This window comes from Lycorma delicatula, chromosome 4 (genome assembly GCF_047948215.1).
Source record: "Lycorma delicatula isolate Av1 chromosome 4, ASM4794821v1, whole genome shotgun sequence".
In the NCBI taxonomy this organism is placed as follows: domain Eukaryota; kingdom Metazoa; phylum Arthropoda; class Insecta; order Hemiptera; family Fulgoridae; genus Lycorma; species Lycorma delicatula.
The window spans coordinates 16,660,213-16,687,748 of record NC_134458.1 but is presented as its reverse complement, the minus strand read 5'-3'; the positions used below and the strand labels follow the sequence as shown (position 1 = coordinate 16,687,748).

General features: G+C 34.6%; 1 protein-coding gene across 1 annotated transcript in view; it reads right to left on the bottom strand.

The window, feature by feature from the left end:
* Positions 1-4,819: 4,819 nt before the first annotated feature.
* Positions 4,820-27,536, bottom strand: part of inaE (inactivation no afterpotential E) — a 148,814-nt gene continuing 126,097 nt past the window's right edge. The window contains exon 15 of the mRNA XM_075361887.1: positions 4,820-4,942. Coding sequence (XP_075218002.1) covers positions 4,936-4,942 — 7 coding nt within the window. The 3' untranslated portion in view covers positions 4,820-4,935. The remainder of the gene's footprint in view (positions 4,943-27,536) is intronic.

Genomic DNA, 27,536 nt, shown 5'->3' with positions numbered 1-27,536 from the left:
AAAATTAACTCTTCATATTCTAAGTTATACAGAAACAGTAAACACACTGAACTTTTAATTTTAACTTTCAGTACTAAAAATAATTTGGCTAATTGCTTTTTTCTTTAAAAAAAATGTGTCTGTGGATGAGGTAGAAGGCCAGAAAAAAGATTTCTTTACAAATATGGATAATTAGAACTATTATTCATTTTAAATAAGAAATCACACAGCTGAGTTGTAATAACTCAGCTAATCAAAATGCAAAACAATATTCAACCATTTAGTAGTAGTACAATAGGCCATTGAAAACGTTTTATAAGTATTATAATTACTTTTAACACTGATTGCCAAATAATATAAACATAATATTTTACAGACATTTCTTTGCACACAGTGATTAACAGAATATATAGTTATGAATCGCCTGTGTAAAATAATAATAATAATGCCCTGAGATAAACAATCCCCACATCCAGAACATAACATCTACATTCCATGTCCAGGGCAGCAACAGCTGTGCATGCAGGAATACACTGATTGGATGTGCGGGCTTCAAGTACCAACGTTTTGGCCACATTGCTGCCTGATGCGAGAGACTGCAAATTTGCATGTGTGTTAAAGAGTTTCATGAAGGGAACCATGTATAAACATATGTAAAGGACAGCATTCGTGTAGATCAAGGAACTATCCTTTTTACAAAGATGAAGTAGCTGTGTAGAAAGTCAAAACTCTGCAAAAAGTCAGCTACCTTGAGGCAAAGAAGATAAGAAACGCCCGCAAGCCTGGAGCAGCTACAACTTATGTTCAGGTTGCGGCTGCTGTTCCTGCTCCTGCTCCAGCTGCTGTTGATGAAAATCAGTTTCTTAGCAAACTTGTGTCCACATTGGCTAGTATGATTGAGAGAATAATAGAAAACAAAATGAAGTCTCTCACTTGTAGAAAAAATTATAAAGCCAACGATAAAAATACAGCCTCCTGATAATACCTCGACTAAGAACAAAGGAGCTCTTGATCAGAAGAAAACAGATACCAAGCCAGAGATCCAAGTTCGTTTGAGTGAAATATTGGTTGATGGTGTGAGGAAAGTGACTGCAAAGCAGTCTTCTATGGAGGCTCCACGATGGCCTCTAAACCATAGAAGCCACAAAAAACCACACAGGGGGCCTTTGTTTCCGCCCGCCTAAGGCAGTGACTAGTGCAATTCCTGTTGCGGGGATCTCCCAAGTTCCCGTCTCTCAATCAGCGCCTAACGCAAGCGCTGATGAATGCCATGTCATCATCCGTGGGTTTGATGGTCTCCGATTCGGAGGCCGGGAGCTACGCGGGTGATGATATACTTTTCGAACAAATGGAATCGAAGAGTAAAAAATGTTGACCGAAAGCCAAACTAAGAAACTAAATAATTTAAAAAATTAGTAAGTCAAACACATCCAACGCTTAGCACATTATCTAGACCCAATTTGTATATGTCTGCAAGAAACGCCAAAATGAAAATTACCAATTAAGAGGATACAATACATTTCGGCGAGATCAACCGCCAAATATAAGAGTTAAAGGTGGAGTAGCTATATAATTCAATCAGCACATGCGACTCCCTCCAAACAACTAGGGCCCCGTTTTGGCGTATTCGTGCTAGTATATAAGGTGCTAGTACCGAAAGGACTTCAGCGGACGGACTGAAGGGGAATCACGCCGGGAGCACCAGGCTCAAAAAGCTTAATCTCCCACGGTCAGATCCAGTAATCAATTGAAAACGCTGGTCCAAACGGATGAGAACGCAAATCACCAAATCCGTCCATAAGTAAAACTTAAAATCTATAACCGACATTAAATACTCTTGAAACACGCCCGATTACAGAATCATACAGCAGCAAGGGACATTGTCCAGGCTCTGCAATTCGTAGGGAGAAATGGTGAAATTCCCGCCACTCTTGCGTTCCGTTCCGAGTAGCTATATTAACATCGACTAAACTACTACTAAAGCGATTGAAATAGACACAAATCTGCAAGCGGTCGCAATCAGAATGGAGCGTCCGCTGTAGATCACTATCTGCAGCATATACTTGCCGAATTTTGGTTGGAAGGTGAATGACATAACACGACTAATTGTTCAGCTTACCCCACTTATGCTGTTGGTGGGGAACTTTAATGCACAAAATTCTGTTTGGGGGTTGGATCGAGTAGAATCGTATGGAAGAACATTAGAAAAGTTTCTATCGAATTCTGATTTTATTATCTTAAATGATGGCTCAGGAACTTTTTTCAGTGCCAGAGATGGATCAACGTTCTGTATAGATTTAGCGCTTATAAGTACATCGATAGCACCGAAGTACTCTTTGCAAGTTTTAGAATATCTGTATGGAAGTGATCATTTCCCAGTGCAACCTATAACTGATGTTACAAGGAAAATATATCCTATTTCCAAAAGATGGATGTTTGTAAGGCAGATTGGACGAGCTTCACAGCTAGTACAATACTCCCTGAAAAACTGGAGTTTTCGAAGCCGATTTCGATGCTATAACTAACGCCATATTTAACTCGGCATTAAGATATATTCCCAAAACATCTAGGAAGCTCAAGAAGCAACCCATTCCGTGGTGGAACGATGAAATAAGTGAAGCTATTAAAAGAAAGAAAAAAGCATATAATGCTTTTAAGAACCTCCAACATTAGAAAAATTAATTGCCTTTAAAAAATACAGGGCTTATGCAATAAAGACTTATGATAGATGCTAAAAAACGATCCTGGCAGCAATACGTGTCATCCATTTATAGAAATATGACTGCGTCAGATGCTTGGAAGAAAGTGAGGGCTATTTGTGGACGTACAAACTTTACTATAACATATATATAACATGCGTTCGATATGAAGATACTCCAAACGAAATTGCAGAGCTACTAGCCAATTATTTCGAAGAAACCAGCAAAACGGCTAACTACAATGAATATTTTAGAACACAAAATACAGAATTTGAGCATCTACTAAATTCCAGAACTAAAATCTATTATTCGTACAATGTACACTTCAAAATAGAAGAACTTGTGGAAGCATTGGAGAAAGTTGACAACACAGCTGCTGGTTTGGATGAATTTCATTATGTAATGATCAGGCAGCTGAATACTACTACAAAACGTAGATTGCTAGAAATATATGATAAGATATGGCGGAATGGAACGTACCCGCAGTAGTGGTAAAAAGCACATAGTGTTCCAGTTCAAAATAAAGATAAAAATCTGACAGATCCCAATAGTTACCGTCCTACCTCTTTGACGTGCACTATGGGAAATGCCTTTGAATGGGCCTTTAATGCTCAAAAGTGGTTCCTCTTGCTCTGAGGGTGCTTAAAAAAAAACTTTCTTTGGATATGGACATTTTTTAATAAAATGGTGAAGATGGTATTGTCATGACATTCGTTTCTCACTTTGTTTTTTTTTGGTTTAGTTTAATATCAGGGCTCTTTTCACCCTGTAAGTGTTCTCAGTGTTTTTAATGTATATGAGTGTTTACATGTTTTGTGTTTTCAATTTTAGTATTTTTAAATAAAATGTAAGGGCCCTTTACACCCTTACATATGATGAACCTGAAGTGATTTAAACCCCTTTTAAAAAATGTGATGAGGAGACTAATGACCTTAAAAGTCGATGCCCATATAACAAAAAAAAAAAAAAATTATTATTTACTCATGGTTTGCTATACACAATTGTAGTATTTCTGATATAAATATTAGAATTTATTGACAACTTCTTTATTAGTTCCTCATTTATGAGTTCAATATCTGATACTATATAAATAAATATATATTCTATCAAATAAAAATACTGGTGTCATACCTTTAATTATAATTAAAGTTACATTACACACTGCTTTCACCATGCCCAACGAATAATATAGGATACGTATATTTACTTTTACCCCCCCCATGATTAATTTGGTCCGTTTCAGATTCAGAATTATTACTTTTACATTTAATAAGTGAATCAGAACAGTCAGAATAATGATGCTGAGTATTGTTTGTTTCACTTTTTAAAGGAATAATATCACTAAAACCTTTACTGGTGCAACTAAATTTTAAACTTTGTTCAATATCTTGTAATAGATTAATCTCCTCCGTCCATAGGGGTTTATCAGGAAAATCAGTTCTATGCACCTGAGCGTTCACGACTACAGAATCGGTTGAGGAATTGATATCACCGAGTTGACTACCTCTATCGCTGCTAACAGATTTAAAGCTTCCAGATGAAACACTGTCATCTGTTTTCACTGATGTCTCTATTTGTCCTTGGAAAAGATTAACAAACCTTTCATCAGTAAGGAGATGTAAACTACTCAACAGAGGTGAGGATTCCAATGAATTAGCAACATCATCGTTAGTATTTTCTATAGTTTCGGGGAAGAAATGACCCCATCTTCGTTCATCATAGCCATCTTTTTTGTCAGAAACACTACCAAAACTTTCAGCACTGAAGAATTTATCACTACTGCTATTTTTTGAAAGCCCTTCATTTCTTTTAACAATTTTAGCAGCTGTTTTTTTATATTTTAAGAAAGTTTCTTGCAGTTTATCTTTGCCTAAGACCATGCTACTAGCTCTAGAGCTGATGCTAGACACTTCAGAAAGAGATTCAGGTGTTGCTAGTGGAGCCAGACCAAACCAATCATCATGAATGAGATCAACAGTATGTGTCTGCGGAGAAGCTGAACCTTGTACTAATGATGTGAACTCCCATGGCAAATGCTTAGAATCTATACTGGTATTATCATTTGATTTTTGTTTCAGTGATGTGAAGCTTGTCTCGAGGCATAACCTATGTCGTGGAGGAGTTGTATTTGTGCTAGAACCAGCAAGAAGCTGACATTGTTCCATATCACCAGGATTATTATTCTTATTGTTATTATTATTGTTATTGTTATTGTTGTTGATCACAGATCGTTGTGGCTTAGCTGGTCCCAGACTTGTTATAACCTAAAATAACAGAAAATATATTTAATTATATCCTTTCAAAATAACTTATTTCATAAGATCAATAGTCAAGTATATTCTGAAATCTAAGACATTATGTGATTTATAAGTAGTTTAGTAAACTTTGTGGATAACTGCTTACATTTATTTCTAAACTGATAGTAATATGGTCAGGGCACAACATTTTTATTTAGATTCATGATAATAAGTGAGACCACACTCAACAGAAAAAAATTATGAAAAAAGTCTTGAGCTGAAAATATGTTAATCAAATTTTACAATTCACAATAATTAAAATGCTTTATTTACAATTATTAAACTAGTGTATGAAATACTTTTTTTTATTATTCATACACTAGTCATCACACATACTAGACATCACTATAACTTGAAATTTAGTTTATGATTACTTTTACAGGAAGAAGTGGTGGCACCCCATGAAAGTGTTCTTGATGTATTAAGTGGTCCTATTGTTTTCTCTGCAGTAGAATTCATCTAGGTAAGATTATTTTATTTCAGTGATATATATTATCCACTGCATTGTATGTTTTGCATAACAAATAATTTAAAAGGGAGCTAAGAATTGGGAACTTGCTGTGGGCAGCAATGCGTATTGTATTGTTAAGGGAGATGAACAATACACCTATAAAATTTCAAAAAAAAATTTTAAAATTATTGTGATCATTAAATAAGCCAACAGATCCCTCACAGGCAGTGGTAAAGGATTCGTCAAGGCAATGCCAATGAAAAGGAGTTTAGATAGAGAAAGAAAATGGGAAACCATCTACAATATTTACCAAGAGAATCACAACATGATACTATGAACATATGATATCTAATGCAAGTATCAGTTTGGAATGGAGCATGTAGCCACATTCATTAATGGAGTCACATACAAAGAGGTAAAAGGAAGTTAAATGCTTAGTTATTACATATACCTGCTAATTAAATGTAAAAGATAGACAATTAACAATAATAATAATGCTGTGGACAAAATCAAACCCCATGTCCATACAGTTATATCTATGCACACATCCGGGGCAGGCAATGAAATCATTCCATGGTAATTTCACTTTTGTCAGCCAACAGAGCAATGGTATTGTTCAGGAGCTCCCTGTGAAGTACGGGATTGGTGGTCCCAAGCTGGTTGTGGATATCCTTCTTGGTTTCGCTGCCAACGTTGGGCGTAGTGTGGACAAGGGGTGGTTATCTCTCCTCCCAGTAGTGGAAACCAGGATGAGGGTAAGCTGATGTGAGTTTGCTGTGCTGAAATCTTGTGCCACTCAGCATGAGTCAGTCACGTCGACCCTTGGCAGGGATTGTCCCATGGGTAAGGGTTTTGAAGCCATTACTGTTAAATGCGAGCACTGGAATGTCAATATAGCGGTTCAGGCGGTATGTTATTCTCCGGCTCGGGTTAAGGCTGTGACATAATCAACTAAACCTTGTGATATATTGACTGGCGAAACGTTTTTAAGGAACGTCTACTTCCAATATAGTGAAGACGGATCGAATTAAATTTCAACTGAAGAACAGTGGATTGATTGCAAAATATTTGGTAATCAAGACAAAGAATGGAATTGTTTGAAAGTTAGACCTTTTGTGATAGCTTGAGGCTTCATAGAAGCTGTGGGAGGACCTATAAAGAAGACACGAAAAACTACTACAGGACTGTTCATTGAAACTCTCAACAAACTACAGCTGCCACAGTTACTTAAAGCCAAGAAAAGTGGGACTTTGGACAATGAAATTGCACCCCATGTTATGTTAGATATTTCAAACAATGCACAGTAGTGCAGTGACTTATTGAACTGCACGGAAGAGGAAATTGTTGAGAAACTTCATGGTCAAGGAGTTGTTAAGTGTCGACGCAACATTAAAAGTTATGATGCAAAAAAGTAGTTCTATCCTCTTCGTTGCATGTCCTGACTTTCAACAAATCCAAGTGTCCAGAGAAGAGGAAAGCTGGCTTCACAGACTAGATGTTCATCCTCATTCCGGCTCCATTGTGGTGTTTTGAATGTCAGAAATTTGGACACACAGCAGCACGAGGAACAAGAAAACATATTTGTTTTTGTGGCGAGCCATTGCACCCTGATGACCCATGCAACAATCATCCCCCTGTTTGCGACAATCATCATGGGCATCACTCTGCAAGATCATGAAACTGTCTGTTTTATAAAGAAGTAACAATACAGGAGGTGAAGACCATACAAAAAGTCACGTACTTCAATGCTGGGAAAATTGTGCTTAGCAGATTGTCAAAGGTTGGGTCTTATGTTCAGGTTGCTGCAGCTCCTGCAGCTTCCTTAAAAACAAAAGATGTAATATCTGAAATAGCACCAGTACTAGCTAATATGGTCGAATGAATCATTAATGAGTAACTGAAAATCAACCAATTAAAGAAACCAGTCAAAAACCAGTATAGGAGGTAACAGATGTTATTAAAACAAAGGATTCTTCTCCACTAAGAAATGAGCCTTTGACCAGTTCTAACGTGAAGGAAAATGAAGCAAAAGCCCAGAGGAATCCTGAAAAAATTCATCACAAATCAAAGTACAAATGGAGAAAATCCAAATTCAGGGAATGAAGAAAGTACATTAATTGAAAAAAGACTGTTCATAGAGAAACAGTGGAGCCCCTTGGGGCCTCTAAAAAAAAGACCAAGCACTTTATTTATCCCCAACATTTTAACAAATCAAGCCTAGACTTTGATGTAATGCTACTGCACCATCTAGGTCAATATCATCTGATGCTGGCAGCAAAACATCCTCCGTGATTTACTACGGAGGATTGAAAGATTCCATCTCTGAGGCCTCAGACACCTTAGAATCAGAGGTGGAGATTGTCAGGATGGAGAAAAAAGAAAGAAAGAATTTACCTAAGGGTAAACCTATGCAATTGATTTTACACAAACAAGTTTTTCTAAGAATGGTTTTACCAATTTAATTTAAGGATAAGTCTGAGAATTGCAGGATATTTACCCCTGTTTTGATAGATATGACAACATTTCTTTAGAAATGGATAAATGTTTTTAAGTGGCGAGGGTCCTAGACACCCTTGTCATCTTGTGTTCTGGGGTTTTAATATCCTATGACAAGTATATATCTGGATGATCTGTCTGATAAGACTAGTCTTTTGACTAGTTATTTTATCAGGGAGGAAAAGAATTTATTTACTTTTTTCTTTTTTGTACGGGAATAGGGCTAATGACCGTAGCAGTCAATGACCATAACCCCGAAAAAAAGACAATGAGTTGAGTACTAGCCATGTTAGCAAATGGACATATTGTTTGTTGGCTCTCTATTGCATTTAATTAGCAGAGCTTATTAGCTGTGCTTTATTTACACACACACATATAGAAATTTACTCAAACATTTACTCAAATAATTTTTCTTTATAAATATTTTATATTTTTAATTAATTTATTTAGTCATTTTTGTGAATTTTAAATAGATAAATTTGTAATATTACAAAATTTGCGAGGTGATAAATGAGGATGTTCACAGAGTTTGCCAGAGAGTGGTTTGCAGTTCGTGAAACATAATTTCAGAAGTCAAACTGTAGAGTAGAATTACTGGAGGCTATAATCACAAATATATTTAACAAGAAATAGGGGACTTTGTTTACCAAAAATGACTTTGTGAATCTATTGACTGACATTCACAGCGTAATTGAACAGAACAATATGCTGAAAGTAAACGTTCAGCGCTTAAAGAGAAGAAAATACATACTTTAGAGACAGGTTGGACAATTTTGAGTTTGTGGTCGAAGAAATAACTTAATTTACAAAAATGTTATATATATTAATAAAAAAGGGACTGCCGTAAAGTGGTGAAAGTGTTTTGTAAGCTAGTATTGAAGTGCGACAGACAGATAGTAGTAAATTGGTTCACCCTCTAGGAAAAAGGGAAGACAATGTACAAATTATTACCCACATTCCTGCAGACAGTGACATTCCTTGTATATTGGGGTATATGTGGAAATTGAAAGGAACCGGTTTCACTGTGCATAAAAACTTTTGTGCTGATACAAAAGGGGAAAGCTGCTGGAGCTGCAAAAACAGTTCACTGATATAACAGGACTAAAAAAATGCTCATCCTGGATTATCTGCTGGTGGAAGAAAGGAGGTTCTGTTGGTCATCAGATGTGGAGCTACAGAGTGGAAAAAATATGGAGTTGTAAAATTGTGTAAAATATTTAATCATAACTTCACAGAAATTGTTAAGTATATAAAGAAATATAAGAATGATAAATAGTCTAAGGCTGTATGTCAAGAAAGTGATAATGAATATGTGAGTATGTTATTGTATAATGTGCAGGCCAAAGCAGTAAATTATTATTTTTTTATTTTTTACCTTTTATTAAAAAGCATGATTTTTTTAATGAGACATGTGTTGAAAGAGAGAAGTGTGAAGTTTATGATAAACTTTTTCCTGAGTATCAAATAACCTGGGTACCTGCTACTAAGATTTTTGATTATGATAGATTAATGAAAGGTTTTAAAATTATTTCTAGGGTTGAGCATTACTGTGAATTTCAGTGTATAGGGGGAAAATTGGTGCTACTGATAAAGTATGATAATTATAAAATGTTTAATGTGGTGCCAGTTTACCGTAGTGCAGTAGAACATGAGAAAGAAATTTTCTAGAACTCTGCGCTACTATGGAAACTATCGTAATAACAAGTAGAATTTTATTAATTGGGGATTTTAATAGTCAAACAGCAAATTGTGAAGTACTGCCTGAAGAGTGATTGGGAGGTTTGGACAGATAAATGTTCTAAGGATGGTAAGATGAATGTGAAAGGTAAGAAAGTCTTAGAGGTGTATGTGGCATTTATACATGCGTATTAAATGGTAGAACAACTCGAGATAGAGAAGGAAAGATGACATATATTGGAGTTACAGAAGCTCCATGATTGATCTTTGCTATATCGATGGAATTGTTAAACTTAATTAAGGGCTTAGCATTCTTCCAGTGTTTTTTAGATCATCAACCAATTGAAGTTAGTTAAGTATTTGAAGGGATGCATCTTCAGGTAAACAGCTTGGCTCCTTTACCAAAATTAATACGGTTGAAGGTTAATAAGTTGTCATATAACAGAGTGCTAGAAAGGCATAGTCAGGGTGATATTCTTCCAATAGATGGTGAAGAAATATGCAGAGGGTTATAGATGCTGGAAATAATGCTGTAAGTAGAGGGAATATATACAAGCCTGGAAGATAAATATGGTGCGATTGGGATGTTTAAGGGCCAGGAAAAGGTGTTTTGCAAGTTTGAGTCTGCTTAGGAAAATTAGCACCAAGCTGAATGGATACCGGTATCTAGAAGAATGTAAACATTATGTTAGTTTATGAAAGAAAAAGAAATCAGATTATTTTACTGATTTGAGGGAAAAATTTTGAATGTCAGGGACTCAAAAGATTTCTGGGGAGTGGTTGAGTTTTTAAGAAGGGAGTTTTAAGTATGCTGTGGATATAAATATGGACAGATAGCTACAACACTGCTGTAACCTGCTCTCAGCTGATTGTTGTACCATTCTAATATATTACATGCCCTCCTTTGTTACAGACAATACCATAAATTTGGCTATTATATTTACTGAGTTGGACACTGTTTTGCATGAAGTGAAAGTAGATAAAGTCCTGGGAGCAGATGCGTTCCAGTGAAATTCTTAAAGTCAGCATCTAGGGATTTTTATCCCTTTTATTAAACTTTCATAATTATGTTTTTGAGTCAGATTAGATACCCATTGGTTTTTTAGAAGCCATAATTTCTCCAATACCTAAAAAAGAGGGCATTTCTAATTTAAAAAATGATTGAATAATTTCTTTTATTAGTTTGATTCTTAAGTATTAGCGGGTACATTGTTGAGAAGGTTAAATAAGTGGGTGAATAAAAGTAATATAATTGATGAATGTCAGCCTGGATTCTGGTGGGATTATTCCACTACTGATAACATTTTTAATCTGTATAGTGTGATAAAGTTAAAGCTGCATAGTGGTGGTAGAAAATCGATTTGAAGTCTACTATCGATGTAATAAATAGAAACACGTTTTTTATAAGTTGCACGAATTGGGGTTGTCCTTTAAGTTCATAAATGTACTTTGCGATTTTATACTTGTATCAATATACACAGGCATATGTATGGTGTATGCAGGGTTTGAAGAGAAATTTCAGAACATACTAAGAATTAAAACAGGAGTGCCTATTGTCAACCTTATTTTTTTCTTTATTTATCACTAACCTAACAGATTATTTGGAGGAAGGTTTATTGTTTGAAAGCTTAAATGTCAGGAGACATTTGTAGGGTGATGACTTGATAACCTTTGCTGCATCTCCAAAAGCCCTTCAAAAAATGATCAGTAATTTGAAGAATTATTGTGAGAGATGGGGATTTAGTGTAAATATGGATAAAACTAAGATTGTGGTATTCAGGAAGGGTGAGCGGCTAGTGGAACATGAGAGATTGTATTGGAAAGGGTTCAGATTGATAGTTGTAAATAAAAATAAATATCTTGACTTGACATTCAGTTTTTTGTTATCTTTTCCCACCCATCTAAATGAAAATGATGGCAGCTAAATTTGGCTTAAATAATATTTGGAATAATGTGATTATTAAAAATGAAATTCCCATTCAAAACAAGTTTCAGGTATTTGCTGCTGTGACAAGAGCAGTGGTGAGTTATGGAGGACAAGTTTGGGGTTATATTGCATATAATTTTTGTTAAAAAGTTGTTCGTGTCACCATGCATCACTCTCATTTATGCGATTCATTTAGAAACTGGGAGGGAGCCGCTGTTTTATGATGTTTTCCAACTTCCATTATAATAAAAAGATATTTAAATTAAAGGTAATTAAAGGTATTAAAATTCAATGGAAGACACATATACTGTATATTAGCAATTTAATTAATTAAAGTGGATTAGGGTGGCATAATGAATGGTTGCGTTTGTGTAAGTAAGTTTGTGTAATGTAAGTTTGTGTAAGTTTGTGTAAGTATGAAACTGAAATAAATAATGGTGTGAATGCAATATTATGGAAAAGACAGCTTGACAGTTTGCTAGGCAGTATGAGAAAAGTGTGAAGAACGAGCACAGACGATACAGTTTAATTCAATATATAGTCGTTTAACATGGGATCTGGGCAGTAAAAATTATTTTAAGGGCAACTTTAAATTTACTAGAAACAATATGTTAAATCCTGATGTGTGATGTGGTATTTAAATTCTAGCCTGGACAGGAAGTGGTGCAACTCTTGTGTGCATTATATAACAAAAGGAAAAAAAAATATGGATCATTTTATTTGAAAATGTCCAATACTTAATGAGGTAAGATTGGCTAAACTAGGTGCCCTACCACATTAGGAATTCAGCAGGCCATTGAATTATTAAATGATAGTGATTGGAGGGCAATGATAGAATTTGTTAGAGCATGCATGAATAGAAAACTTTTTAGGGAATATAATTCATAGGTAAATATGTGCATCCTAAGCACTTGTGTATGTATTTAGGTGTTTATGTGTGTATGCACACATGCATGTGTGTTGAGTCCACGTGTTTTTGTTTTATGAGTAGCTGAGGCCTGTTGCAAGGCAAAGGAAGGTTTTAATTTGTTTATTTATTTTGTATAGTTTTTACGCATGAAGTATGTTTTTTTAGTTATCTATTACACACAAATTCTTTTTATCATGATAAAGAATGTTTCTTAAGTTAATTATTAATAATTATAACTAAATAAAGGTTACTGCTAGCCTGTTTTCATTTATTTATAATAACAGGACTATTTTTGTAATTATAATCTGTTCTGATAAGTTTTAGTTCCTTAGTTTTGATTATCTTATTATTTTATCATTATTATTGTTATTATTTTATGTTTTTTCCTTCTTTTTTGATTTATTAATTATCAAAAAGGGAGAATCAATGGTTCATTTATTTAGATTTAAACTTGGCAGACAATCGATGACAGTCATGACTATAAAGTTTACTTTTCTTTTATTGCTTTTATTCAGAGTATTTTTATTTAAGAAAATAAATTAATTCATTTTAATTACAATATAAAAGTATAGAAATGTTCAGTAAGGGATTACATAAGATGTGCAGGTATGAATGTGACCTCAGAATATGCTCTGGGCTGAAAAGGAAATGTTTTGTTTCTATTTGGTGGAGGTTTATTAAATTTTATCATTTACACTACTGTCCATCTTTTGTATCAATTATTATCTGGTAGTATACACTTCTGAGAGGCTAAAGAACTGATTATTTATTTATCTTCTAAACACAGTAAGTAGCAGTAGTCCTTGAAGTAATTCCTAGACCTAACATATTATGTTAGTTTTGATGAGAACCAAACCAGCCTTTAAATGGATAAATTAACATACAAACTTTTTTATTAGTTGTTGCATACCAAACTAAAAATGTTTTAAATAGTTATTAAATGCTGAATTTGATTTAACATTGAATCGGCCAATGATTTAAGGCATAAAAGATCATTTGATTCAGAATTGAAGACCAAGGATTGGACAATATTGATGCTTATGAATGTGAAACAAATACAGAACAAGATGATGAAAATACTGACACTGAGAATGTGGAAGAATTACCAGATATGTATTATACTGGGTCAGATAAAATGTCAAAAACAAGTAAAGAATCACCTTCTACTTTAAGTAAAAGGGCCCACAGTATAGTAGTGTGGATTCCATATCCTGTTAAAAATTCAAAAAAATGTTAAATATATCAGAATAGTTTACTGTTTATTACTAATGAAATTACAGAAATAATTACTGAATCAACAAATACACAAATACTGAATTTATAAAATGAAATTTTGACCAGGTTAAGATGCGAAAGCCACAGATTCCAAAGCAATTAGTTTATTCTGTACCATACTGCAGTACTCAAATTTGGAATACAAAAATATAATGGATCTTTGGAAAACAGATGGAACCGCAATTGAGTTAGTACATCTCACAATGTCTTACAATAGATTTAGTTACATATCGCTGCACAAGATTTGACAAAATAAATAACAGAATTACACAATTTGGACAAATTAACAGTATCAGAGACATTTTCAAAATATTTGTAAAAAGTCTCGGGGAACATTTTCTCCAAGCTCATATTTAGTTAATGAACAATAAATTCCATTTAGGGGAGATGTGTCTTCAGCCAATATTTACCATCAAAACCTGCAAATTCTGGGATCAAGATTTTTGAACTTATCAGTACTAAAACTATGAGTATAACTAATTTTGAGATAAATGCTGGAAAACAGCCTGATAGTCCATATCAATTATCATGCAGAACTAAGTAACTCTGTATTAGATATCATGAAAAGACTTGTGCAACCAGTGCAAAACACCAAAAAATACAGAGTAATTCAGAAGGAAAGATAAATAATTTGGGAACTGATTCTAGAGCTTAAAATAAGGAAAAAAGTTCATACTAACATACGAGTATGTCTGTAAACGCTTTGTTATCTCGATAACAAGTCATTTTCAGACATACTTGTATGTTTGTATGAACTTTTTTCCTTATTTCCATTTTGAGAAGTTTTGATCAGTTTTCAAATTATTTCTATTTCCTCTTGATACACTGTATATTACAACGTACTGATGTTTACAAGTATTCCTTTGAACACAGATTTACTGAATGAAAAGAAATAGACAATAATGGGAACAATAATAAGTAATAAGAAAGAACTTATATAATAACTAAAAAAATTAAAAACCAGTTAGCAGGAGCCTATTTGGATTGAAAAGTGACTGCAATCTAGTGTTGTTTGTACAAACAATATAGCAGCTATTAAGGATATACCATACTCGATAAATAAAAATCAGGATTGAGTTATTAGAAGAGTGCTTCTATTTTCACAGCCAAAGGAATCAATAAAATCTATAATGCTACAAAGATTTAAGATGAAAAACATAAATCATTCCTAAAAACATAAGAACTAAAATAGCTACATTGCTAAATGTTGTAACACAGCAACTATCAGAAGTACCGAATTATCAGAAAACTATGACTGGAAAGGGATATTACCATATTAGTCCATAAAGTCAAAGTAAAAAAAAAAAAAAAACACCAATTGTCTGAAATAAATGGAACATGTAAATCCCACCAAAATATCATATGCACTGTTTGTGTGAATAACAATGATTTCAGATGAAAATTCATCCAAATAGTTTCTTTAATGCAATTATCTTTATTTTGTTATTTATAAATTTAAAGTGAAACTTGTTACAGTAACTATTTTGTAATTTATCTTCTTATTGATTTAGCTATGTGTTGTATCGTAAATATATTATTAAAAAATAAATATGTATTATAAATTAATACAAAATTAAAATCAAAACCGTAAAATATAGAAGTAGAAGAAAATATTAAGCTGTAATATATTTAAAATGAGCAGGTTAATGGTAGAATACCCCATGTGAATACTGATGTTAAAATTATCCTTACAAGTAGTGTAATGTTAAAGTATAAAGTTTTATCTTTACCCTTCATGACAGTTTTAACTTCATTCTGGTGACTATTTCAGCAGTAATGGCTTTAAAAAAAAAATTAAATACCTTCAGTTATAATATGAGGTTTTTTTTAAACACTGTGAAATTAGAATTATCAAGAAAATAATAAGGTGTTTCAGAGTTTAGTTTAAAATAGAACAATCTTTAATTTGGTAAAATATATATATTTTTTATATCTGTTGGTTTAACGGTTCAGAGAGCTTAAATTCAGACATTTGTTTTTATTAGCTAAACTGTAATAAAGAAAACTTTTCATGATTATCATGTTAAGTACGGTAAGTAAATTGATATCAATTAAGTACGGTATGATAATAATTTATAATAATTAAGAAATTTTCTTGAACGCCAGTGAATAAAATAGGTTAACAATGAATGATTTATAGTTCAAAAATGATCACGGATAGTACTAATGGTGAATTGTTTATTAATCATTCTAACAAAAAATCGTCAAGAATCATTCTGATTTCAGAACTTAATCTTAAATAAAAACATCAATTGAAATATGTTTACAGATCTTAAAATCTACTACGTAAACAAGAAATAATGATTAAGAAAAAAAATTCATTTCTCAAATAAGTTGTAATGGAATACAAAATACTTAATAATTATAATGTAAGAATGTAAAAAAACATGCTATACATTATATGAAAAACTCTAGCATAAATAAAAAATCTACAAAATATAAAATAAAAATACAGTAAAAGTGATTAACAATGTTAAATAACAGAAATTTACAGAAAAACATGCAATAAATTACTATAATTAATGTGCATAAATAAAACACAGCAAATACAGAAAATACTCTTCCACAAATGTAATCAGAATGAAATGATTTTTATAAACAGGAAGATGAAAATCATTAATTATCATTAAAACACTAAAATTGTTATTACATCAACAAAAGTCCCACAGCTTATCCAATACAGTAAAGTTATTAAAAGATAGATTTCATGAAGGTAATCAATGTATTAACAAGAACCATCCTCCAAAAACCTGTGCATATAAAAGATAAAAAGCATATAGTTATATTAATTCACTATTAGTAATTAAGAAATCACTTGTGGAATTAAATATAACCAAAAACTCAATTAAAATATCTGATACATTTTGTTAACAATAAATAAATATTATATTCAACTACACATATTAATTACAAAGAACAGGAACAGTGAACTCATTGTTTTCAAAGCATTTCCTAAAAAAATAAAATTACTTGATACAAAGTAAAGCAATTTTTTTCCATTAATAAAATAAATAAACTAAAAAAGCATCAAATTCTTATGTCTGTTTTAATTAAACTTTACTACTTCTTATCTGAATTTTTTTTTATAATTTTCAAAATATTTAAGAATATTTTAATAATAACTATACTTCAAATTATTTTACTGTTTTCAAAAATTAGCAATATGTGTATCCATAATGGATACACATCCATTATGGATGTGTATCCATAAAATGTGTGAAGAAGCGAGTAGCCTTCTTTTCCAAACCAATAACTTTTTGATTGCAATTCATTTTACTATGGGAAGTAAAAGATAACAATATTCAAAACAATTGTTACTATTAAAAAGATTAAAACAGACTATTGTTTCTATCAAAATAGTGCTGCTGTTAGAAGTATAATGACAAGCATACCAACAATCAGGAGTTGTTAAAACAGTAACAGCTGGAAGAATGCTACATTTTGTTAGTGGGTTAACTTTTGTACTGCAAGGAGATATTTTTCATTAATTTGCAAAAGTGGATGTAAATAACTTTTTGCAATTCAAATTGTCGGTTGAAATTTGTTGGTTCTGAATAAAATGGTAAACTGCATTGTGGAATACCTAATAATTTGACAACTGAAATCTCGCAGAGATTATCTAATGTTAATAATATTTAAATTTTAAACTAATCTCTTTGGATGTGTAAGGAAGTTTTTTTTTTGTAAAAATAATAATAACAAGAAAGACTAGCCATTTATCAATTTAAGATTATGTTCAGTTGTAATTTGCTAGAGTTTACAAATAAAATAGTCCAATGTTTGACGGTTTTTCGTTCAATTCTTTCGGATAAAACTGATTGACATGAAATTTGGACAGTTATTAGGGAATAGCTCAAGGAACAAAAGTTAAATTGTGCCGATGTGTACTTTTAACCTGAGGGTGAATGCCATCCCTTCTCAAGGGTGGAAATTATTACATTCAAAATAACTACAGAAACCTACGGAGAAATAGATTCTAAGCAAAAAATGTTGTATAAAGTTTTTGTAGAGTCAATACTTTTTGAGTTACATTATTCGTGATTGAAAATGTTGATTTTTCATCCAACAATTGAAGTTTTTTCACGAATAACTCAAAAATCTTAGGTTTTATTGAAAAAAATATTATTAAAAAAAAGTGAAACTTATAAAATAACGAAGAGATTTTTTTTTATTTCTGTAGATGCAATACAAACCGAGTTATGCCTCGTTGAAGGTAACTTTTTGTTCACCGAGGTAACTTAAGGTAACCTTTTAACGAAATAACTAAAAACTTTTTGAGAACAACTTATAGGATACTTTTCAAAGTACTTGAAAAGACCTTTAAAATTCATTAGCATGAAAACTAACAGAGTTATGATGAAAATAAAATGGTTGTCTCGATTTTACGGAGAAAAAAATCAGTAATGAAACAAATGGCTTTTCCGCAAGAAATGGAATTGAACATAATCCTTTTACAATTTACTTTATTTAAATACTAACAGTATGTTCTAGAAGTTTAACCGGTTTGGAATGCCTCGATTTGAAAAAAGGTTGATTCAAATTTGAAAAACTTTTTGAAATTTCATAAAAACGTTTCTTTTTTCACAATAATTCAAAAACTAAAGAAAATACGAAATAAATGCTACAGTACAAAACTTTAGTTTTTTTTTCACTGAACATTTTTTTAATTTTATTTTTATTTTTGTAGAATAAAAATTGATTGAGATATAACCGTTAGAAGTTTACATTTGAGTGCGAGGACAACCTTCCCCAAGCCCTTTAAACGCAAAAATTTTAAAAACGAAGGGCTCAAGGAATTTAAACTTTACATACCTTGTAGCTCTTGAAATTCCCTGCAAAATGGTTTTTAGAGCGATTGGATAGCTTAAAAATTAAGGAAGTTATCATAGAAAAACCAATCACAGTCTTTTGGTGAAATTTTCAAAGCATGTAAATTTTTATATTTTCGACAGTTTCGGAGCATTTATGAATACATGTGAACACATACATATGTATAAGTATATCCTCACATACCTATATCTATGTTTTTGTAATTTTGACTGCCAGAGCTAAGGTCAATGAAGAAATTTATTTCCTGAAATTAGGAAAACAAAATGTTCCTACGACTGTATATTCATTGAAAAGTTTTGAAGTTGATTATCCAAACAGTGTGAAATTAATTCTTTTTTTGCATTGTTTCACTGGGTGTGATACACGTCAGCGTTCTACAATAAAGGCAAAAAAAAATGTATCCAACTTGTAGAAAAACAGCTCGATTTAAGAGATCAGGAAGAGTAAGAGATATAGAGTCAAATAATGGGCAGGCAGGAGTAGGTTTCGTGATAAACAAGAAGATAGGGAGGAGAGTGGAGTATTTCAAGATGCATAGCGATAGAATCATTGTAATAAGGATAAAATCAAAATCTAAACCGACAACGATTGTTAACGTCTATATGCCTACAAGCGCCCAAGATGATGATGAGGTAGAGTGTGTATACGAAGAGATTGATTGACACTTGGAAAAAGCCAGGCGATACTGCAAGGTATCAGATAGATTATATCATGGTTAAGCAAAGATTTAGAAATCAACTCGTTGACTGCAAAACTTACCCTGGAGCAGACATTGATAGCGACCATAATTTGGTGATAATGAAATGTAGATTGGGGTTTAAAAACCTGAAGAAAAGGTGTCAGATGAATCGGTGGAATTTAGAGAAGCTTGAGGAAGAGGAGGTAAAGAAGATTTTTGAGGAGAACATCGCAAGAGGTCTGAGTAAAAAAGATAAGGTAGAAAATGTAGAAGAAGAATGGGAGAATGTTAAAAAGGAAATTCTTAAATCAGCAGAAGCAAACTTAGGCGGAATAAAGAGAACTGGTAGAAAACCTTGGGTTTCAGACGATATATTGCAGCTGATGGATGAACGTAGAAAATATAAGAATGCTAGTGATGAAGAAAGTAAAAGGAACTATCGGCAAGTAAGAAATGCTGTAAACAGGAAGTGCAAACTGGCGAAAGAAGAGTGGATTAAAGAAAAGTGTTCAGAAGTGGAAAGAGAAATGAACATTGGTAAAATAGACGGAGCATACAGGAAAGTTAAGGAAAATGTTGGGGTACATAAATTAAAATCTAATAATGTGTTAAACAAAGATGGTACACCTATATATAATACGAAAGGTAAAGTCGATAGATGGGTGGAATATATTGAAGAGTTATATGGAGGAAATGAATTAGAAAATGGTGTTATAGAGGAAGAAGAGGAAGTTGAGGAGGATGAAATGGGAGAAACAATACTGAGATCTGAATTTAAGAGAGCATTAAAAGATTTAAATGGCAGAAAGTCTCCTGGAATAGACGGAATACCTGTAGAATTACTGCGCAGTGCAGGTGAGGAAGCGATTGATAGATTATACAAACATGTGTGTAATATTTCTGAAAAAGGGGAATTTCCGTCAGACTTCAAAAAAAAGTGTTGTAGTTATGATACCAAAGAAAGCAGGGGCAGATAAATGTGAAGAATACAGAACAATTAGTTTAACTAGTCATGCATCAAAAATCTTAACTAGAATTTTATACAGAAGAATTGAGAGGAGAGTGGAAGAAGTGTTAGGAGAAGACCAATTTGGTTTCAGGAAAAGTATAGGGACAAGGGAAGCAATTTTAGGCCTCAGATTAATAGTAGAAGGAAGATTAAAGAAAAACAAACCAACATACTTGGCGTTTATAGACATAGAAAAGGCACGTAGACTGGAATAAAATGTACAGCATTTTTAAAAAATTAGGGTTCAAATATAGAGATAGACGAACAATTGCTAACATGTGCAGGAACCAAACAGCAACAATAACAATTGAAGAACATAAGAAAGAAGCCCTAATTAGAAAGGGAGTCAGACAAGGATGTTCCCTATCTCCGTTACTTTTTAATCTTCACATGGAACTAGCAGTTAATGATGTTAAAGAACAATTTTTTACCTTTTTAATTTTATATTTTTAATATTTATGACTACATACTTTTATGTTATAATTTTAATGGTTTAACTGATGATGAGGAAAACCTCGAAAGTGCTGTTAGAAAAAAATAATAAGCATAAGGTAAGAAGCATTATCGAATTCTGAACTCTTGATGGTAAATGGTTTTTATACGTTTGTCTTTGAGATATTAGTACAGAGGGGAATATGTACAAATACAATAACAAAAGAACCGATTTTGCTAAGTTTATATATATATATATATATATAAAATGGGTCTTTTTTTAGAGTGATAGAAATTTTCATAGAAATAGCTGCCATTTGTTTTGTTTTGATGACATTTTGTTTTGTTATTTCAGATCAGTGAGCACTAGCAAATGATAATGGAAAAACTGACGCTGCAACATTTACAAATTGTGGAAATATATTTCCAAAATCAATGTTCTGTTCGCCTAACATATAGAGCACTTCGTAGTATTTATGGTGCACATAATTGTCCATCAGAGCAACTTATTCATCGAACTATTAATAAATTTTGAAAAACATTTCCTCTACTCAATGAAAAACCAACAATAAGACAAAGATCTGTGCATACAGATGAAAATATCGATGCTGTCAGTGACAGTGTTGAAGAAGATCTAAATGTGTCTATTCATTGCCGTTCTCAATAACTTCAACTTCTTCCATCTACAACATGGAAAATTTTATGTAAAGATTTTGGTCTACACCCATACAAGATGCAACTGGGGCAAAAACTGAAGCTGTAAGACCATAATAAGTGTTGTTTGTTTGGTGAATGGTGCCTAAATCAATTGGAAACTGGTCCACTTTTTTATCAAAAAATTTTGGTTAGTGATGATGCTTATTTCTGGTTAAATGGTTGTCAACAAGCACAATTACCACATATGGAGTAAGACCAATCCTCAGGATATTTATGAGTCTCCATTACACCCTGAAAAATACACTGAATGGTGTGGTTTACATACTGGAAGCATTGTCGGTCCTTATTTCTTTCAAAATGAGGGTGTTACTGCCAATGTTGATCGTCACAGATCAGTGATCAGTGATTATTTGTTTCCAAATTTGCATGATATCGACTTGCAACAGTTTTGGTTTCAACAGGATGGTGCCACACTTCATACTGCTACCGAAACAATTGATTTATTGAAACAACAATTTAGCGACAAAATTATTTAACGAAATGCTCCAGCGAATTAGCCTCCAAGATCATGTGACCTAATGCCAGTGGATTATTTTCTTTGGGGATATGTGAAGTTTCTGGTTTATGCTGATAAAACAGCAACAATTGACGCTTTGGAAGCAAATATAGCTTGTGTTATTAATGAAATATGTCCCCCATTACTTGAAAAAATGGTTCAAAATTGGAATGATTGAATCCGAATCATCAAAGCTAGTCACGGTGGACATATGCTGGAAACTATTTTCAAAAATTAAATGTCAGAAAATTATATTTCAGATAAAAACAAAAGTGGTTTCAAACTCACCTTTTTATTTCAATTCAAAGTTCAATCACTCTAAAAAAACACCTATTATATAATTTACTGGAATTTTGTATTTATAAATGTTGATAAATAACTATTTCCTTATAAACATAACATCTATAATATGTTGTGTGCTGTTTGGGTTACTATTTCATTTAATTATATAAACTCATTAATTTTATTTAAGTAAAATTATAATTTTTTTTTCTGAGAAAATAAGTGACATTCCAGAGTCTGGTACTGTAAAACTACTCTGCTGTGCGCATGAATGTAAGACTTAATTGTTTGTTATGTTAAGAGCCACAACTATAATGATTGTAGGTGATCTGCCATGAGTCACTAGTCACTCTAAAAAATAACTTAGCTTTTGTTAAAAATAACAAGCTTTACATAGGTCACAGCTATAAGAAAGATTAGGAAAAATAGTATAAAGTAATGAATTAATGTATCATTTTCAGTCATGAAACAATGCATTATACTCAATTATGGGATACAAGTCTGATTTTCTATTCTTATTAAATAAAAATGAGCCCAACTTGTGGATCAGATTAAACAGGTTACTTAACGTTGTGTAAGGTTGTATTGAATAGTAGTAGTGTAGTCTTGTAAGATTTAATTCTGATTAAGAAGTAAGCTTATTGATGGAAACAATTTATTTAGCTGAATTCATGCAATGAAAAGAATGTGATAATAAACATTAAAAAAAAACAAAACTTAAATGATTTAAACAAAAAAAAAAAAATAATAAGAAATAAATAACACAAGACTAATATTATGTAAGTGAAAATGTAAGCCATAAAAGCTACAGGAATTTTTTTTTTCCCTACATCCCTGGGCCGGACATCCAATTAAGTATACTCGGCCCAGAGACGTGTCTTTTGACTCTAAGGCGGTCTTCCCGTCCACCGGTTTTACACCCGGCACGGCAGGTCAACCGCCCCGCTACTAGATCTTTTCTTGCCTGCCTCTAATTCCCGCCGACGAGGGCAAAGCCCAGCTATGCCGTTCCCCACCCCCGCCGACAGAAACCGGGTCTCGGTCTTTATCCCATTTGCCTCAAACCGGTGCGACCAGCACAAGGAGCGCGCGTACCCCCAAAACCAGCCACGCCGGCCGGGTCTAGGTCTTTTAATTTTATCCCCCGAAATCTCCCCGGAGTCCCCGTCCCCCCACCGAAACCTGCACGCCAGGGCATACAGGCTCTCAGAGACGGGGCTGTCCACCTATCCCTGTTTAGGATTGAACCTAACGATTCCTTCGTCGCGCCTCCTCTTCCTTAGTGCGAAGAACCGTACCGGCGAAATTGTTAAAAACGTTCCAGTTCTGCTCCCTCCTTAGCGACCACTCTACTATGTTATTCGCATTCAGGTTATTGACTGCTATGAATTGTCTGTATTGTGCCCATCTTCAGCATTCGAACATCGTATGCTCTGCGTCGTCCACCTCCTGGCAGTAGTCGCAGTTGGGTGTGTCTCTCTTGCCGAATCTTTTTAAATAGTAACCAAAACATCCATGACCCGACATCATGTGTGTTATGTAAAAGTTCACCTCGCCATGTTTGCGATCCAGCCATGCGTCCAAATCACTTATTAACCTTCTGGTCCAGGCCGCAGCGTTAGTCTCTGCCCATACTTCCTTCCACCACTGTCGGGTCATCGCCTCGGTCTCAGCTCTACTACACCCTTCCGCTCTCGCTTTCCTGCTCTTGATCTGAAGTTCTATCGGCGGGACCGACGCAAGCACACATATAGCTTCATATGACAGAGTACGATACCCTGCCACCACTCCCAACAATGCCGTTCTGTGCATTCTTCGCAGTTTATCCTTGTTTCTTTGTATCCTGATTGCATCAGCCCAAACCGGCGCCCCGTATAACGCCGCAGACACCGCCGCCGACGCAGTTTCCGTTTGGAGGCCCCCGGTACTGTGTGTTCCACGAATAATCTCCTGATGGCTTTTATGGTGAGCCCTACTTTTTTGCACACATTTTCTATATGCCCACCAAACTTGAGACTTTTATCTATTGTCACCCCTAGGTATTTTGTATCCTTGACCTCAGTTATAACCTCTCCACGGATCACGACCCGAACGCCGCGCAGTCTTCTCCTACCCGTGAAGAGGATGCACTTGCTTTTTGCCGGGGACACCTCCATGTTGTTGTTTATTAGCCAGTTGTCTATGAGTTGGAGGGAGCGATTTGCTTTATCCTCTGCATCACCAATTTCCTTATCTTCCACCAATAGTGCAATGTCGTCAGCGTAAGTGACTACGCTGACTCCTTCCGGATAAGGCAACCGGAGCACCCGGTCGTAAAAGATGTTCCATAGCAAGGGGCCTAACACAGACCCCTGCGGAACTCCACCGAAGACCGGAAATCTCACCACCCCCTCCAAAGTGCGAACCTCCGTCCATCTATCAGACAGGTAGCAGTCAACCTGGTTTAGCAAGTGGTCACTAACATTCATTTCTCTGAGCGCCGCTACAATGGCCGTCCACGGTACCGAGCCAAACGCATTTTTGATATCTAACTGGACCATCAATGGGATCCTTCTGGTCCTCCAAGTACCGCTACGTACCTCCGCCGCCAGCTAACCACCCTGTTTATCGCATCCAGTGTTGAACGGCCCTTACGGAATCCATATTGCTCCAAATGTAGGCTTCCGTTTAGGTCCAGCTCCTCTTGGATCCTGGTAGCAAGAAGTCTCTCAGCAGCCTTACCCATATTATTTATGAGGCTGATAGGACGGTACTCGCAAACGCCTAGGTTTGTATTCAGTTTGGGAAGAAAAACCGTTCTGGCCTCCTTCCAGCATTGAGGGAAAGTGCGGTGTTGCAACCCATAACTCAAAATGTCCGTCATCTCCCACGGTACTATTCTAGCCAGGCCTTTAATGACCGCTGCCGGAGCTCCATCTGGGCCCGGACTCTTATTATTTAACTTGTTAATTGCGGCAATCACCTCATCCTGTGCGAACCTGCCACGTTCGCACAAGACTGCCTCCCGTCTTATCTCCTCCTCCCGTGGGAAAAGTACGGACATCTGGCGCGCCACTTCGTCCTCATTCAGCGCAGGCACTCGCCTCCCCAATCGCTTCATTACTATTTGGAAGGCTCGCCCCCACGGGTCAGCATCGAGCTCACCACACAGTTCCCTCCACTTAGATCTCTTGGCGTTCTTAATCAGGTAGTTCAACGTTTTCCGAGCCGTCCTATAGCCCTCCTATAGTTTGTTCAATCTGAGCCTCAGATCCCTGTCTAGCTCGTAATCTTTGGGCCGTTCGTTTATTTCGCTGAAGTATGATTCTTTGTTCGGCGATCTCCTGGTTCCACCAGTACACAGGGTGGTATCTATGCTCCGTTTCCGGTATGCTGGAAATTTCGTTTGAGATTATTTCTTGGAAGACCTCCGGATCCAACCTTCTGCCGTCGGAGATTTTGGGTGCCGCTCTCTCCACAATTATGTTCACCTGTCTGCTAGTGAGTCTTCTTGCCAGGTTCCGTACAGCAGGGGTCGCCGAACAGACGTGTATTATCAAGGAGACCGCAAGGTGATCACTCCCGGTCTCCTGTTCCAAAACTCGGAATTCGGTTCTATCAGTGACCATTCTCCCATCCACGATCACCAGATCGAGGATGGATTCATGGCCCCTCGCTCGATAAGTCGGAGTTCCGTCGTTCAGGCATGTGGTACCGGTAGCTGCAAGGAAGTCCTCCAGGTCACTTCCTCTGTTATTCGTGGTCCCAGCGCCCGCCGCCACTGTCCTACAGTTGAAGTCCCCCAAAATAATAGCTCTCTTGGGGGACTGAATAACCAAGCGTTGCAACTGTGTCAACCGGTGTTGGTACTCTTCAACGGACACATTAGGGCTAATGTAGACACCGTACATAATATGCTCTTCCAGTTCCACGGCTACCACACCCTGCGCTCTGTGATACAGACTAAAGTCCCTAATGCCTGTTGCTCGCTTCATCGTGACGTCCCCCGCCATATCAGACACCCACTGCGAGTGAGCGGCCGCGAGGACATTTGGCTCGGTAGCCACAATAAAATCAAAACAACCACGGTTGGCAATCTCCTCCACCAGATAATTGGCGAGGAGACTGCGGTTGTGATTCGATAACAGGATCCTTAACATGTCTTACAGCAATCGGAGCTGCAGGAATTAAAATGTGCATTGTTAACTGCCACAATATCTGATCTCTGCTTACATTGACTTCTTCACCTAATACCTAGAAAACATCTAAATTTATCTGTTGGCAGGGACTGCAAATTTTGTTAGATATTAGATTTTAGGATTTTAGGAGGTCATGGTAGGATACCTGGCTTTACCCGATAGTTTCCTTAGTCATTAATTTGCTTTTTTTTGCAACCCTCAATACAAGAAACAGTCCAGCAACCAAAGCCACCATCCTACTGAGACTTCTAAAGCATCAGCTGCTATTTATAGATGGAGCCAGGAAAGTAATTGACCTAATTTCTGTGGTACCAATCCTAGGAAGATGAGATGAAGGATAATGAAAGAAAATTATATAGAAAAGGGATGTTCAAGTCATAGAGAGACTGTCCCTGATAGGGATAGTTTAATATCTTATCCAGGATCAAGCCATCTACTAGATGGCTGATAATAACAAACAATGTCTGATTATTCATTCATTACGTCTCCTAATTATCAAATCCTAATCTATTTGATTTCTTCTTTCTCAAAATATACATAAATGTAATTTAAAATCTACATTTCATTAATTTACAGCAGCGGTAATGATAGGGAAGAACAGCAACTTCTGGAAGATCTAAATTAAGAGATGTTATTCAGTCAAAATTGAAATAAATTTTATTACAAAAAAAATTCTAATGTGACAGTTGATTATCATTATATATTCTGTTAGCTGATGTGTCATACATTTACATCTTTACATAAGAAATAAATTGTTGTATAAAAAATAGTCAGATCATGTAGGTGTGGTTGTGAAACTTACATAATATAAAATTTACGAATTTTGAAAAGTATAAATTACGAATTAAGAAAAGTATGTACAATATAACTGCATGTAAAATGGATTTTGTAATCTCATCCTTGACAGTCACTTTTACTTGTGCTCAAGCAGCTGAAGAATTAGTTATTTATATAAAAACTAGCATTAAACTCTATTATTTACTAAGATGGAGATTAAGTTATATGATGTTATCTTAGCATTAACAAAATTCCAGATTGATACTGAATCACACCACAATTTATAATTCTATAAATTAAATTTTACTAGAGGAGAAAGCTATGATAACTTATGGTAACATCGCACTCAATATAAGAAATAATATCTAAGTGTTTCTTCCAGTGCCATAAATCTATTTTAAAATTGTCTGCAATATTTAGTGTCT